Source organism: Nycticebus coucang, chromosome 4, assembly GCF_027406575.1.
Source record: "Nycticebus coucang isolate mNycCou1 chromosome 4, mNycCou1.pri, whole genome shotgun sequence".
In the NCBI taxonomy this organism is placed as follows: domain Eukaryota; kingdom Metazoa; phylum Chordata; class Mammalia; order Primates; family Lorisidae; genus Nycticebus; species Nycticebus coucang.
Window position 1 is genome coordinate 126,410,033 of NC_069783.1, and position 16,288 is coordinate 126,426,320.

The window sequence follows — 16,288 nt, forward strand, 5'->3', positions numbered from 1 at the left end:
CTGGCTAACTTTTCTGTTTTTCACTAGAAATGGGGTCAGGCTAGTCTTGAACTCCTGAGCTCAAGCAGTCTTCCCACTTCAGTCTCCCAAAGTGCTAGGGTTATAGGTGTGAGGCAGAATGCTTTTTCAAGAAAATATATAAAGCATTAAAAGAAAGACGTTTTATTTTGAAATAATTATAGAGTTATAGGGAACTGCAGAAATAGTACAGAAAAGTCCTGTGTACTCATTTTACCCATTTCTCCCCACTGTGTTATAACTGCAGTACAAAATCAAAACCAGAAAATCACTCTTGGTAAAATGTGTGTATATAGTTCTGTGACAGTTTATCGCATGTGTAGGTCTGCATACTCTCCATGCAGTCTGCATGAAGTTTCTCTCACCTGCTGCTGTTGACATTTTAAGACCCTTTATCTTCCCCCATGTATAGTATAGTTGTCTTCAATATTTTTTTCTACATGTATTGAGGATCACATCAGACAATGCAATGGAAAAAATGTTTCTAGAAAGGGTTTGAAAATTTTCTACCTTCTAAATTGTACATCTTTCTCCCTGTTTCTGATTATTCTGATTCTGGGCATTTCTCTTTGTGAGAAGCACTGATACTTAGAAGATAGATTGCCTTGAGGCAGAGAATTTTTTGTCAGCCAAGAATTCATAATTCTTTACAGTTTATAATCTGAATAATGAAAATAATAGGTACTTTGTGAATATAAAATTATACTAAATATTTTTTTTAAGAGATGCAGGTGGTTCTTGCTATGTTGCCCAGGCTGGTTTTGAATTCTGGACCTCAGGCAATCCTCCATCCTCAGCCTCCCAAGTGGCTGTGATTACAAGTACAAGTTACCATACCTGGTCTTCTAAATGTGTTTTTAAAAGGTCTACCTGCACTTCTACTTTGCACCCCACAAGTCTCCTGTTTTGGAATTACTGATAGCATTTGTTAGCAGTGCGTGATGTTCCTGTGTTTTCTGGTGATTCTCTCATTCCTTTCTTGCTGTCCCAGAGTAATTGATAATAGTACCAGTTACCTTTCTCTGAGGGTCTATGGTCCTCCCCAGATTGTGATATTTTGCTGTCCTTTTTTGTTTTATATCATCAACTGTCCAGCCTTCACTATCACAGTGTGCCTTTCCTTCCACCAACTGCTTTAGGTCTGCTGTGGATCAGGAAGCTTCTTAGATTATGCCTTGTAAATGGTTTTGAAGAAGGGCCTGAGGGACTCAAGACTCAAGTGTTATTTTCAGAGGGTTTGGTGCATAGGAATTGTATTAATTGTTTTAAATGTTCAGAAACCACTTTTGCCTGCTTCTTAGTTTTAACCTATATTTTGGACATGTGAAAATGCCAGGCATAGGCCTCTGTTTCTTAGCATGCACTCAGTAGTGATTTTCAGGCTGTCTTTGGGCCATTAATAGGGTATGGTCATGGTCATTTTGGTTCTTTAAAATTCAGTTTATTTGCTCTTTAGAGGAGCCTAATGTAGAGCTTATGTGCCTGTTTTGGAACCTGGGGTAGTGACACATTCTTCTTTTATCTCCTGTAGTCATGGTGGATTCTGTACTTTTGGGTTTTCTAAGTTTAAAATACTATTTAGGAACAAGAGAAGGATGTCCCCACTCATTTTTGCTTTTTTAACATCATATTGGAAGTCTGAGCTAATGCAATAAAATAAGAGAAGGAAATGAAAGGTATACAGATTAGGAAGAAAGAAAACAACTTTGCAGATAACAACATCATTTATGTAGACAATCCAGAAGAATTGATAAAAACAAAGAAAAAAAACTCCTGAAACTAATAAGCGGTTATAGTCAGGTTGTAGGACACACAGTTAATATATAAAAAGTCAGTTGATTTCTTGCATACCATAGACAACTGAAATTTGAAATTAAAAACACATTAATTTACATTAGTACCCAACAAGTGAAATATTTAGGTGTAAATCTAGCAAAATATGTACAAGATGTGTATGAGGAAAACTGCAAAACTCTGGCAAAAGAAATCAGAAAAGAACTAAATACCTGGAGAGAGAATTCATGTTTCTGTATAGAGGAGTCAGCATTGTCCACAATGTCAGTGCTCCCAGCTTGATCTATAGATGCAATGCAGCTCCTGTCTAAATCTCAGCAAGTTACTTTGTGAATATCAATAAACTGATTCTTTTTTTTTTTTATTTATTTTTTTTTTGTAGAGACAGAGTCTCATTTCATGGCCCTCGGTAGAGTGCTATGGCCTCACACAGCTCACAGCAACCTCCAACTCCTGGGCTCAAGCGATTCTCTTGCCTCAGCCTCCCGAGCAGCTGGGACTACAGGTGCCCACCACAACGCCCAGCTATTTTTTGGTTGCAATTCAGCCGGGGCCGGGTTTGAACCCGCCACCCTCGGTATATGGGGCCGGCGCCTTACTGACTGAGCCACAACAAGAGGCAAGAAACCCAGAATAGGCAACTTGATATTGAAGGAGAAGCAGAAAGAGGAGTGACATTGCCTGACTGCAGGATTTACTATAAAGATGCAGTAATCAGAGCAATGTGGTATTGGTGAAATTAGTCAATGGAACGAAATAGACACCCCAGAATAGACTCATGTAAATACAGTCCACTGGTCTTTGACAAAGGAACAAGCACAATACTGTGAAGAAAACATAGTCTTTTCAACAAATGGTTCTGGAACAACTGGATATCTATGTGCAAAATAGTTAATCTAGATATAAACATTCTATCTTTCACAAAAACTAACTCAAAATAGATCACAGACCTAAATGTAAAGCTTAAACGCATGAAACATCTATAATATAATTTTGGAAAATATCTAGATGATCTTGGTTTGTTTGACATTTTAGATATAAGAGTGAAAAAGTAAGGCATGGATTAGGAGAGTATATTTGTAAAAACATATCTGATGAGGGACTATGGTTCAGATACACTAAGCACTCTTAAAACTCAATGATAAGGCCTATGTGGGGGCTCACGCTTATAATCTCAGTACTTTGGGAGGCAGAGGCAGGAGGATAACTTGAGGCAGGAGTTTGAGATCAGCCTTAGCAACATAGTGAGACCCTGTTTCTACACAAACTGAAAAAAAATTAGTGGGTGTGGTGGCATGTACTTGTAGTCTCAGCTTCTTAGGAGGCTAAGACAGAAGTCTCTCTTCAGCCCAGGAGTTCGAGGCTGCAGTGAGCTTGTACTCCAGGCTAGGCAACAGAATAAGACCCCGTCTCTAAGAATAAAAACCCCCAAACCCAAAAAAACCCAGTGATAAAAAAACAAACAATCTAATTTAAAAATGGTCCAAAGATCTTAATAGACACTTCGGCAAAGACAATGGCAAATAAGCATGTGAAAAGAATATATGGTATCAGGAAATGGAAACAACATTGAGATATCTGTACACGCTTTTTAGAATGGCCAAAAATCAGAACCCTGACAACATCAAATGCCAGTAAAGACGTGGAGCATCGTAAACTCATTACTTGTGGAAATGCAAAAGGTACAGCCACTTTGGAAGATAATTGGGTGGTTTCTTCTAACACCATACCTTACTCTTAACCATGCCATTCAGCATTTACCCTTCTTGGTATTTACCCAGAAGAATCGAAAACTTATGTCTACACAAAACCTGAACATGGATGTTTGTAGCAGATTTATTCATAATTGCAACCAGGTTGACCGTTAGTAGGTGAATTGTGGTACATCCAAACAGTGGAGTATTATGTAGTACTAAGAAGAAATTTATCAAGCCAGTCTGAAAAGGCTACATCTTCTTTGATTCGAATTATACGGCATTCTGGAAAAGTCAAAACTGGAGACAGTGAAAGATCAGTGGTTGCTGAGATTTAATGAGTACAGCAGGATGAATAGGTGGGGCAGAGAGAATTTTTAGGGCGGTAGAAACCACTTTGTGTGGTACTATAGTAGTGAATACATGTCCAGACTAACAGGATGTGTGAAACCAGGAGTGCATCCTAATGTACACTGTGGGCTGTGGGTGATGAAGATGTGTCGGTGTAGGTCTATCAGTTGTAACAAATGTCCTGCTCTGGGTAGGAGATGTTGATGATGGGAAGGGCTGTGTATGTTTGGGGGCAGAGGGTATATGGGAAATTTCTGTACATTCTGCTCAGTTTTGCTGTGAACTTAAAATGGCTTTTCTAAAAAATAAAGTCTACTAATTAAAAAAGACTTAATCATGCTTTTTATTCCTCTATAGATTATTTGAATATTGGAAGGAGCTGTGATACAATCTCTTGGAAAATTACCTTCTCTTTAGAGGAGGAGCTTTTTTATAGACTATCTGTAAACTTTATCTTACCCTCTGCAAGGGCCTCAGATCTAGCAGCTAGCTCATTTCCATTTTAATTTCGCAGTCCATATGGCAGCTCTGTGTTGGTGAGCAAAAACAGAGTAGCTAACAGACTTTGCCTAAGTTCTTTGAAATAGCTTTCCAAGTGAAAAGGCAAGCCTCAGGGAAACATAAATAGTAATTTTCAAATTGGCTGCTGCTTTTTAAAAAAAAAAATACTTTTATGTTAAAGGTTAGTATATAGGCTTCTGAAATTATTTTCAGATACCTGAAAAATGACTTAATAGGCAAAATGTATACAGTAAGAATTGATACATTCATAGTTTTAATTCATTAGTCTGGTCTTAAAGACATGGGAGTGAGTATTTAAAAAATCTAAAAAGAAGGTAACCAGGTATTTTTTGTTTAAATATCATCAAAAATAGAGATTTGTAATATAGATACCTAGTAACAAGACTGGTGCTTTTAATTTTATTCTTTCACTTTGGCTGGAAGGCTTAAAAATGAATCAAGTTTCAGAAATTAAAAATTGTTAGAGGGTGGTGCCTGTGGTTCAGTGGGTAGGGTGCCGGCCTCATATACTGAGGGTGGTGGGTTCAAACCTGGCCCCGGCCAAACTGCAACAGAAAATAGCTGGGCGTTGTGGTGGGTGCCTGAGTCCCAGCTACTCGGGAGGCTGAGGCAAGAGAATCGCCCAAGCCCAGGAATTGGAGGTTGCTGTGAGCTGTGATGCTACAGCACTTTACTGAGGGTGACAAAGAGAGACTCTGTCTCAAATAAAAAAAGTGTTAGAGACTGAACTCTTCTGAACTGAAGGTTGACTCAGACTCATGACTGTTTGCATTGAACTCCATTACTAATTACAATCTTATTACATATTACCACGTGACATATACTATTTATACAACAAAATCTCATTGATTACACTTAGTAGATACTACACTTGATCTTAGCCAAAGGCTGAGAAGCGGTACACACTTAGTAGAATATTGTTTAAGATACAGTTTCTTTTCAGGCTGTAGGTTAGCATAGGTTGGTGGGCACATTTGTTTTGTATCAGTTTTGATACTTGGGTATTTTATGTCCCAAACTAATTGAACATTTCTCTATTTTAGGTCCTAATATTTGGCTGGAGTATGGCCAGTACTCGGTTGGTGGAATTGGTCAGAAAGGTGGCCTCGAGAAAGTTCGCTCTGTGTTTGAAAGGGCGCTTTCATCAGTTGGTTTACATATGACCAAGGGACTTGCCATCTGGGAGGCATACCGAGAGTTTGAAAGTGCGATTGTGGAAGCTGCTCGGGTGAGTGACCCCTGCTTGCCCCTGAATGGGCAGGGTCTGTCTTTATAGGTCGCTGTGAAAGTATTATTTTGAAATGTAGGTCCAAGATTAGACTTACAGGTAACATGGTTAACAAAATAGTCTTTACCAGTCCCTTAGTGCAGCAGTTCTCAACCTGTGGGTTGCGACCCCTTTGAACTGTATTAAAGGTTCACGGCATTATGACTAAAATAATAAAATGAGTAATCTTGTGGAAAGTAGCGAGAATGATTTCTTTTAATTAAAAGCACATGGTTCTATGTTTTTTTTTTTTTTCCTGATACTTAAAAATACTACTGCTTTAGTTACATAGTTCCAGGTGAATGTGAAAGAATAACAGGTATCTCTCAAAAGAAAAAAAAACAAATCATGTATATTGTAACTGTGAGGGGAGATTTGACCCCCTCATAACTGCATTTTTTAGGCTATGATTTAGAAAATTTTACAGGTCTATTCCCTCTTCATTATGTTTTTATACATGTGCAAAGTTATTATGGATACATAGTGGAGCACTTAATAGGTAGATCATTGTTAATAAAAAGGCCCCAATCATTACTTACTTTCCTGTTCAAAAATCTGCAGTGGAGCCTTCAGCTTATCCTGAATAAGGCATCAGAGTTGGCGCTTTTCCCTGGAGGAGAAAGCCACACTGGTAGCTCTTACTAGTGTAAGGCATAATCTCTACATGGACTCAGCTCCCGCTGTCACTGAGCACTGTTGCACTTTTTTGCCATTGTATTTTTACTGGTCATGTTCCTTCAATTAGGAGTCAGTTTCCTCTTCTTCCTACCTCTGGGGAGCCGGCAGGTGCATCCTAGATGCCAGCTCCTCCAGGAGTGTTTTCTGATTTCCTCCTCCCATAATAATAACTCACCCCTAAAAACCAGTGTGAAGCAAGCTAGGCAATGCTTTGATTGTTATGTGACTTTATTTTTATAATACTTATATTCTGCCTCATAGTAACTTAGATACATTTCTTATGTAAGAATATAAAAATATGAATATTCGGTTTTTCTATCCCTGTCAAAAACATTTATTTAGAGGCAGAGATACCATTATTATTTTTGTTCCCCTTTCAGCGTTTGGCATGATATCTCATATATATATATGAGGTCATATACTTCTTTTTAGTTTGAACTGAAAATTTGTTGAGATATTTTTTGAAGTAGAAAGAACCAGAGTTTGTCATTTATTACTGATTTGCTTCTTTAGCCCATGGCTGGCTTCCTTTCCCCTTTTGACCGGGAACAAACCTTTGATTCACAGCTTGAGAAAGTCCACAGTCTCTTCCGGCGACAGTTGGCGATCCCACTTTATGGTAAGAGAAACTGACATCTTAGCAGCCTGCCTTTTGTGGTTTTTAAAATGCTTTAGGGTATGTCATGTGGTTAGACCTTTCCCTGCAACCCATGTGGCAGGTAGGGCTGGTTTTTCTCATCTCACTGAGTAATGTCACTCTGGATGAGGTCCTTGGTGAAAACATACCTTTAATTGTTTATGCTCAACAATGCAATCCCCTGCCTCTCAGTTGAGATCTCTTTCTGTCTGTTGGAAAGGTAGAGATAAAAGTCTGTGACAGGAATAGGGGAACTGACTCCTTGTATTTCTGGGAGAAACTTCATCAAGTAAGAGTTCCATTCTAAGCATTTTTTCTTCAGCAGTGACCTCATCCATATGGAGAATTTTACATGGGGTATGGGGGTGATTTGGTTCAGAACTACAAATTATAAGTACTCATATCTGAATTTCTTAGAGTTTGGTATCTCCTCTTTGGTGAATTTATTTTGGCAGGCCAACCTTTCAGGCTTTGGAGCTGTGAGTGTGCAGTGCTGGGGGGAGTTTTCTGAGTTTGGAAGGAGTTTGGCACTGCTGTCTTGTTTGTTCCTAGGCACAGTTGTGCATTGTACGTATTCAGAACCTCTGAGGGCCTAGATGTTATTTCTTTTCTTGGTTTATCTGGATTTAACAAATTAGAAAGTGGCTGTCTGACCAAATCATTGGGTGACATGAAGAAAAGGCAAGAAGTGAGCTGGTTTGTAGCTTTCCTCTTGGATCCTAATGTGCGACAGCTTAGCCTGGTGATTAGAGTGAACTTGCACTGGGCTACCTGGGTTTAAAGCCTTGCTCTGATGTTTTTTTTTTTTTTTGGTTTTTGGCCGGGGCTGGGTTTGAACCCACCGCCTCTGGCATATGGGACCGGCGCCCTACCCCTTGAGCTACAGGTGCCGCCCCATCTTGCTCTAATGTTAACTGTAAGGCAAATGACTTAACCTTAACTGCAAAGTGAGGGTCCCAGTAGAACCTACCTTGCTGAGTGGTGATGATCAAATGAGTTGATGGATGTGAAATGTTAGGACATAGAAAGCAGTAGGTAAGTGTTGCTAATAGTGTCATAGACTCTAGTCAATTAGCTGGTAGGTTTGCCTGGGACACTAGATTTCTAGAGAATCTAAGGCCAAGCCTGAGCTCTGAAGAATGCAGAATATGATCAATGAGGGTTGCCATGGCCACAGAGGTGGGAGGGGGGCTAGTGGCATCCGAGTCACACAGTTTAAATTATGTTTGGGTTGGAAAAACCCAGTGGGGCTGAATCCATCTTTCAATAGATATGGAGGCCACCTTTGCAGAGTACGAAGAATGGTCAGAAGACCCAATACTAGAGTCAGTAATTCAGAACTATAACAAAGCGCTGCAGCAGCTGGAGAAATATAAACCCTATGAAGAAGCACTGGTAAGTGTTGGCTGCTTTTATACTCAACTTCTCTCTACAAACATTTCCATGATTGATGGTTGCAAATTAGTGTCTTTAAAATGTGTTTTATTATGAAATATGTAGAGTATATAAATGTATACATACAGTTTACATACTGATAATAAAGTGAACATCCATGTACCCACCACCCAGGTTAAGAAATAGAACATTGCCAGTACCTTAGAAGTCTTCTATGTGCCCCTCTCCGATTGCCTCCTCCTCCCTCTCCCGAGAGGTAATCACTTTCCTGACTTTTGTGATAATCATTCCCTTTTCTTTATAGTTTTACAACCTATGAACGTATCCTTAATTAATACATTGCTTAATTTTGCTTGTTTTTGACCTTTCATATATGGATTGTGCTGTATATTTTCTTTTGACTCAACATGTTTTTGGGTTTTCCTCATGTTGCTAAGTATAGTTAGTGCATTTGTTTTCACTGCTGTAAGTTGTCTGTGATTACCTCAATGTATTTATCCATGTAAATAGTTACATGAATAGTTTGGTTATTTCCAGTTTTCTGCTAGGAGGAGCAGTGTTGCTGAGAACATTCTTATCTCTTTGTGTATCTCTTTGTACACATGGGAAAGAGTTTCTGTAGAAGATATATTAGGAATGAAATTGTTGGATCCCAGGGTAATTACAGTGTTTTCCTGGTTGTCAGTGTGTGCTCTTGCCAGCAGTATTTGATGTTGATATACTTTAGCAGTATGATTAGTTTGAAATTGTAATTTTAATTTGTATTTCCCTGATTGCGAATGGAGTTGAGCATCTTTTCATGTGCATTGGCCATTTGGATTTTCTTCATTTGATTTGTCTTATTTCTCATTGATTTATGGGAGTCCTTGGTCTTAATCCTTATTTTTGGTCAGGTATATGGCAGATTTCACCCCAAGTTTGTTGCTTGTTTTTTTACTTTTAAAATGTTGTCTTTTGGTGAACACTTCTTAGTGATAAATCCAGTTACTCTGAAATTTTTTCCTTATGGTTTGTGCTTTTATTTTTTATTTCATGTTTAGGTCTTTACCCACCGGGAATTGATCATTGTGTATAGTATCTTCATTTTTCTGTACTCAGTTGTTCTTGCACTGAGTTTGATAATTCATCCTCCCCTTACTGATGGGCATTGCCACATCTGTCATAGTCAGGTCTACATTTATGTGTAGGTCTTCCTTCTTGGATTCTCTCTTCTGTCTCACTGGTTTATGTTTTGCTATTACAATGACGAGGTGTTCTGATCTTGAATAGGATGAGTCCTATCCTCCTTATTCCTTTTCAGGAGTGTCTTGGCTTTTGTAAACTCTTAATGCTTTCATCAGATTTAGAATCAGCTTTTCAAGTTTTATTTAAAAAAACTTGAGTTTTTTTTGGGATTACATTGATCAATTGTAGATCAATTTGGGGAAGAATTCACATCGTCTATCTTCTAATTTGTGAACATAGTATAGATGTCTGCTACCTAGATCTTGCCACGGCTGGAGTGCAGTAGCAGCCTCAGCTCACAGCATCCTCAAACCCCTGGGTTCAAGTGATCCTTCTGCCTCTGTCTCCCCAGTAGCTGGGACTACAGGCATGTGCCACCACACCCAGTTAATTTTCTTATTTTTTGTAGAGATGGCATCTTGCTTTTACCCAGGATGGTCTGGAACTCCTGGCTCAAATGATCTTCCTGCCTCTGTCCCTCACAGTGCTGGGATTACAAGTGTGAGCCACTGCTTCTGTTCCTCTAAGTGGGGTTTTTGTGCTGTCATAAATGATATCCTCTTCAAGATTTTATTGTTTGGTTGTTCCTGGTATATGAAATGCAACTAGTGTTTTGTATTAGAGTTTTAATCCACCAAACTTAATTACATTTGTATTATTAATAATTTATAGGTTCTTTTGGACTTTTCTGTGTTGCTGATAATGTTATTTTTTTTATTTATTTTTTTTTTTTGTAGAGACAGAGTCTCACTGTACTGCCCTCAGGTAGAGTGCCGTGGCATCACACAGCTCACAGCAACCTCTAACTCTTGGGCTTATGCAATTCTCTTGCCTCAGCCTCCCGAGCAGCTGGGACTACAGGCGCCCACCACAACGCCCGGCTATGATAATGTTATTTTTAAATGGCATTTTTCCCCTTTCTGTTCTTAGAACACTTTATTTACCACACATTGGCCTTTTGCTTTTCTTTTTTTTTTAAAGATTTATGTATTTATTTTTTAGAGATGGGATCTCTGGCTGAGTGTGGTGGCTCATGCCTGTAACCCTAGCACTGTGGGAGGCGGAGGTGGATGGATTGCCTGAGCTCAGGAGTTCAAAACCAACCTAAGCAAAACGAGACCCCATTTCTACTAAAAATAGGAAAATTAGCTGGGCATTGTGGTAGGCAACTGTAGTCTTGGCTACTCATGAGGCTAAGGCAGGAGGATCGTTTGAGCCCAAGAGTTTGAGGTTGCTATGAGCTATGATGCCATGGCATTGAACCTGGAGTGACAGAGTGAGACTTTGTCTCTTAAAGAGAGAGAGAGAAAGAGAAGGAAGGGAGGGATGTAGGGAGGGAAGGGAGGAAAGAAAGGGAGGAGAGAGGAAGGAAGGAAAGAAGAAACGAAGAAAGAAGAAAGAAAAAGAGATGGGGTCTCACTGTGTTGCCTGGGCTGTCCTGGAACTCCTGGGCCCAGGTGATCCTCCTGTTTCAACCTCCCCAGTAGCTGGGACCAACAGTTGCCCAACACCGTGCCTGGCTGCTTTTGTTTTCTCGTTATCTAGTCTTTTTGTTCGGCCCATCAGACATCATTTTTAATAGAGCATTATATAGTCACAATTTGTTTAAATTTGCTGTGTCCTTTTCCTGCTTTTTTCTTCCTTCTTGTATGCTAAAATCTTTCACCTGGAATCACTTTTCTTTTGCTTGAAGTATACCCTTTAGAATCTCTTTCATAGAAGATTTGCTGGTCACAGATTTTCTCAGTCTGGAAGGGTCTTTGCTGTCTCCTTGAAAGCTATTTTCTTAGGCTTTAGAATTCTAGACTGACAGTTAAATTCTCTCAGCAGTGGAATATATCTGTCTTCTCTTATTGCTGTTGAGAAGCCAATTGTTTGGCTAACTAGGTTCTTTGAAGGTAATCGCCTTTTAAGTGATGTTTTTTTCCTCTGCTTTGAAGATCTCACTAGTTTGTTTTGATGCCCTGCAACTTCTGGGTGTTGACCTGCTTGAGAGTTTCTGGGCTTCTGAATTCTCTTTCTGGAATCTTTCCTGGCATAGTAAGAACACAGACTTTTGAGAATCAGGCTGCCTTAAGTTTGCATTCCATCTTTGCTGCTTATCACTCTGACTCTGGACTACTACTTCACTTCCCCATGTCTAAGTTTATTTAATGTGAGGTGCGGATGGTGCTGCGGTCTGCCTCATAGGCCTTCAGAAATCATTTTGAAGATCAAATTCTTATTTATGTTAAGCCAGCAAAAGCTTAACCTTTACTTAGCTTACCACTTCATTTAGATTTTTTTCTTAGTCCTTAGTATTTCTTGTGTTTTTTTTTTTTTTTGCCAGTTTGTAGATGATTAAAAAGTTTTTTTCTTTTCCTTTTTGAGATAGGGTATCATTCTGTTGCTTGGGCTGGAGTGCAGTGGCATCTTCATAGCTCACAGCAACCTCAAACTCCTGGGCTTGAGTGGTCCTCCTGTCTCAGCCTCCTGAATAGCTAGAACTAAAGGTGCATACTACCATGCCTGACTAAATTTTCTTTCTTTTTTTTTAGAGACAGTGTTTTATTTTGTTGCCCTCGGTAGAGTGCTGTGGCATCCCAGCTCACAGCAACCTCCAGCTCTTAGGCTTAGGGCGATTCTCTTGTCTCAGCCCCTCCTGAGTGGCTGGGACTACAGGCGCCCACCACAAGGCCCGGCTATTTTTTTGTTGTAGTCTGGCCACGGCCGAGTTTGAACCTACCACCCTCTGTATGTGGGGCCAGTGTCCTACTCACCGAGCCACAGGCACCGTCCCAAGTTTTCTGGTTTTTGTAGAGATAGGGTCTTGCTCTTTCTCAAGAGTTGATGATTTTTAAGAAGATGCTTTTTATATTTAATTCAGCCATTTTAGTTGTTTTCAAAGGCACAGCATGTCTTGGTAACTAATTCCCCATTGTTACTTGAAACTGGTCTCTAAAACATTATCTTTCTACTTACTAGACACGTGTGTTTTCCTGCTTACCTTATGTGTTCCCTATCCCTCTCTTTTTCACGTGTAAATGATTTGTGCGTACTTGTGTTTCACAGAGCCTCACTCAGCTCAGTTTTGTCATGGTTGTCTCTAGCTGAATATGGCTAAAGAAGAAACAAGTTGAGTAAGCGGCTTTTGTCTAAAAAGAAGTAGTCTTTGGATTAGTAAACAGCACAGCCTCCTCTGTCTTCTTTATGTACCTATATTCTTACAGGAACTGATAATATGGAATGAGAAACCTGTATTCACTCCACTCATTAGGTCAAGAAAGTGACTTCTCTTTTGGAAGGATGGTCAGCAGTGGTCATTGGCAAGGATGTTGCTTTCTCGTTCAGTTCCTGATGGTTGGGCAATTTAAATTCCCTGTGGTCTAGAAATGGATTTAAAAACGGGTTTATGAGGCCTCCGTAACTATTGCCAAGAAGAGGTACTTTGGACCAGATGGACAAGACTCTCATTCTATTCCTTAAATTATAGATCCCATTGTGGCTATTATAGATCATGTTGTGGAGTAGCTCTGAGTGTGAGGATTTGGTGATTCTTAACCTTGCTGTAGCCAGTCTTGCCAAAATTTGTTATTTGAAGATGTGTTTTGCTTCCTGACATAGTATCAAGTAACTAAACTCAACTTCACTGCCATTTTCCTGTGCTCCAGTTGCAAGCAGAGGCACCAAGACTGGCAGAATATCAAGCATATATTGATTTTGAGATGAAAATGGGTGATCCTGCTCGCATTCAGCTGATCTTTGAGCGTGCCCTGGTTGAGAACTGCCTTGTCCCAGACTTATGGATCCGTTACAGTCAGTACCTAGTAAGATAACTGTTCCGATTTTATTTTGTTTTTACCAATGTATAATCTATTTGAAGAAAATCAGGTGGCCAGGAGTTAGTTGTATGCTGCCCTACTCTTTTCTCACTTTTCCTTCATCTTCCTTTCTTCTTTCCCAACTTGTTTAGGAAGTTCTCCTGGTGTTTGAAGTTATTTTAAAATATTTACTAACTGCAAAAACAAATTTCTTTTTATTGTCTTAACTATATTGTGGACTTTATAACAGATTGATTTTGTCTTTTAAGTTTTGTGATGGAATACTTAAAAATATAAAAGACAGATGAGTGCAATGAAACCTCACGCACCCATCACCCAACTTCAACAATTATTAGCAATATGGCTCTAGTCTGCTTTTATCTCTATTCTTACCCACTTGCCCTTTCTCTGGTATTTTGAAGCAAATCCAGACAGCATATTTTATTGGTAAACATACAGAATATTTCAGTATGTATATATGTATGAAAGGATCCAAGCAAGGTCTTTCCATTAGGCTTGGCTAATGTGTCTTTGGGCTGTTTTAATCTGTAAGTTCCCCCTTCATCTCTTTCTCTTCCCCTACCCCTGGACATTGCTTTGTTGAAGAAACCATGTCATGAGGAATTTTTAAGGAAATTTCTTTTGTTGGAATGTCTGTTGATGGTGAAGTCTTAATTAAATTTTATCTCCTAACTCTGAAATTCTTTACCATAGGATCGACAACTGAAAGTAAAGGATTTGGTTTTATCTGTTCATAACCGTGCTGTTAGAAATTGCCCCTGGACAGTTGCCCTGTGGAGTCGGTACCTCTTGGCTATGGAGAGACATGGAGTTGATCATCCAGTGATTTCTGGTGCGGATATTTTTGTGGGAAGACTAATTCTAAGCTTTTTGTCCCAAGTGAGGAACATAGAGCTATGGTGAAGCCATTAAATCAGGATTCCCCAGGGTTTTCTTTGGGATATCAAGTATTAGGAACAAAAAGGGCCCTAACTGGGAGGTAAACTGGTTATATTTTTTGCTTTTAGAGCTCTTTAGCATATTAATATTCATTATGATTTTTCTAAGAAGCTGCCATCTTTTCTCCAAACTTACCTGACTTGGAACTCTCATTGCAGGGTGTCCTGTGGAATAAGCCCGTTCTAAAACATAGTCTTAACAGTGCTTCTCTTTCGAACACTCCTCTAGCTTTTTTACTTTATTGTATCCTTTTATTATTTTTAAAATCATGTGGCGCTTGTGGCTCAGTGAGTAGGGCACTGGCCCCATATACTGAGGGTGGTGGGTTCAAATCCGGCCCCAGCCCAACTACAACAAAAAATAGCCGGGCGTTGTGGTGGGTGCCTGTAGTCCCAGCTACTCGGGAGGCTGAGGCAAGAGAATCGTCTAAGCCCAAGAGCCGGAGGTTGCTGTGAGCTGTGACGCCACAGCACTCTACTGAGGGTGACAAAGTAAGATTCTGTCTCTAAAAAGAAAAATAAAAAAAAAACATGTAGTGTTTTATAGTCAGTAGAGTTTGATAACTTCATAATTAACTTATTTTTGAATCATCAATAAATCCTGATTTTTTTCTCCCAACTCCAGTAACCTTTGAGAAAGCTTTGAATGCTGGCTTCATCCAGGCCACTGATTATGTGGAGATTTGGCAGGCATACCTAGATTACCTGAGGAGAAGGGTGGATTTCAAACAAGGTATTTAAGTTCACACGTTTCACCTTAGAACTGAACTTTTTCTTAACACATCTTTTAGTCAGATGTCCCAGTTTCTCAAATATATTATGATTGGGCAAAAGTTACAGAGCAGCCACTGGTGACTTTCCCCCCAGAAATTTTAGCAGGTCCTGCTATGGGTTGTAGGACAAGAGTAAAGGTCCATATGGCTTTCATACTAGCTCCTGCCACATCTTATTTTTTTCTCATTTCTCCCTTCTGGCCTTTTTATGTATCTAAAATAGTTATTGAAATGAGACCTCTGTGCTATTTTAAATCTTTGAACTCTGCGGGATTCTCTGGCCTTCCCCACAAAGCAGCCAGAAAACCCCTAGTTTGTACTTGGACACTCATGTCAGCTGTTAACCTCATGTAGATAGCTTGCAGCCATTCTCCTTACTGTTTGCCCGTTTCACCCTGGCTCAGGAGACCCCCTTCTGCTGCCATCCCACCCACTGCACCCTGTGTTCATCTTTGTCATTGTGCTGTCCATACTGTACTCTGTTTCAGTTTCTTTCTCCCCTACTATGATGAGAGCAGGAACTGGCAGTGTTATATCTGTCTCCTGCCTGATGCCAGGTATATAATGGGTTTCCTGACAGTTTCAATGTAGGATTAAAAATAAAGACAGTTGCCGTAGTTTCATAAAGTTGTTTTTTTTTTTTTTTTTTTTTTTGCAATTTCCAACAGATTCCAGTAAAGAGCTGGAAGAGTTGAGGGCCACATTCAGTCGTGCTTTGGAGTATCTGAAGCAGGAGGTAGAACAGCGTAAGTATGCTATAACCTCGTAACCTGCTGTTTCGCCCAGTTGTATTTCCTGTTCTTGGTTGATGTGCCTTTTTAAAGGCTGTTTGTCTCTTTAGGTGCTTTCTAATTTTGATTAATTACATCCTTGCAGGTTTCAATGAGAGTGGTGATCCAAGCTGCATGATCATGCAGAACTGGGCTAGGATTGAGGTAAAAATCTTTTGGACAAATCTGCCAGTTTCATCTGCCTTTGAAGGACTTTTGTTTAATAGCATCTTATTAAACATTAATTAAAATTGAATCAGACTCCCAGGTAATGATCTAGAACACTGCAAGGATTCATGTTATTTGTCTAGCTGGGTGTGCATTTGTTTATATCTTGGTGAACCTGTTAGCTCCCAGCCTGAACTTATGTAGCCTTCATTTGTGAGAATGTAATGAGCATGTGCTG

At 39.5% G+C, this 16,288-nt stretch overlaps 1 protein-coding gene and 1 non-coding gene across 3 annotated transcripts in view; one reads left to right on the plus strand and one right to left on the minus strand.

The window, feature by feature from the left end:
• SART3 (spliceosome associated factor 3, U4/U6 recycling protein) overlaps positions 1-16,288 on the plus strand; it is a 45,973-nt gene that overhangs the window by 19,123 nt on the left and 10,562 nt on the right. Inside the window, exons 4-11 of one of the 2 annotated variants that reach the window (XM_053588992.1) lie at positions 5,423-5,607; positions 6,838-6,943; positions 8,232-8,356; positions 13,231-13,386; positions 14,095-14,233; positions 14,965-15,072; positions 15,781-15,858; positions 15,989-16,047. In XM_053588992.1, coding sequence (XP_053444967.1) covers positions 5,423-5,607; positions 6,838-6,943; positions 8,232-8,356; positions 13,231-13,386; positions 14,095-14,233; positions 14,965-15,072; positions 15,781-15,858; positions 15,989-16,047 — 956 coding nt within the window. The remainder of the gene's footprint in view (positions 1-5,422; positions 5,608-6,837; positions 6,944-8,231; positions 8,357-13,230; positions 13,387-14,094; positions 14,234-14,964; positions 15,073-15,780; positions 15,859-15,988; positions 16,048-16,288) is intronic. The other variant, XM_053588993.1, reaches the window with a different exon arrangement.
• On the minus strand, positions 5,092-5,279 carry LOC128584999 (U2 spliceosomal RNA). The gene has a single exon (XR_008379780.1). It is a non-coding gene; the product is annotated as a U2 spliceosomal RNA (small nuclear RNA).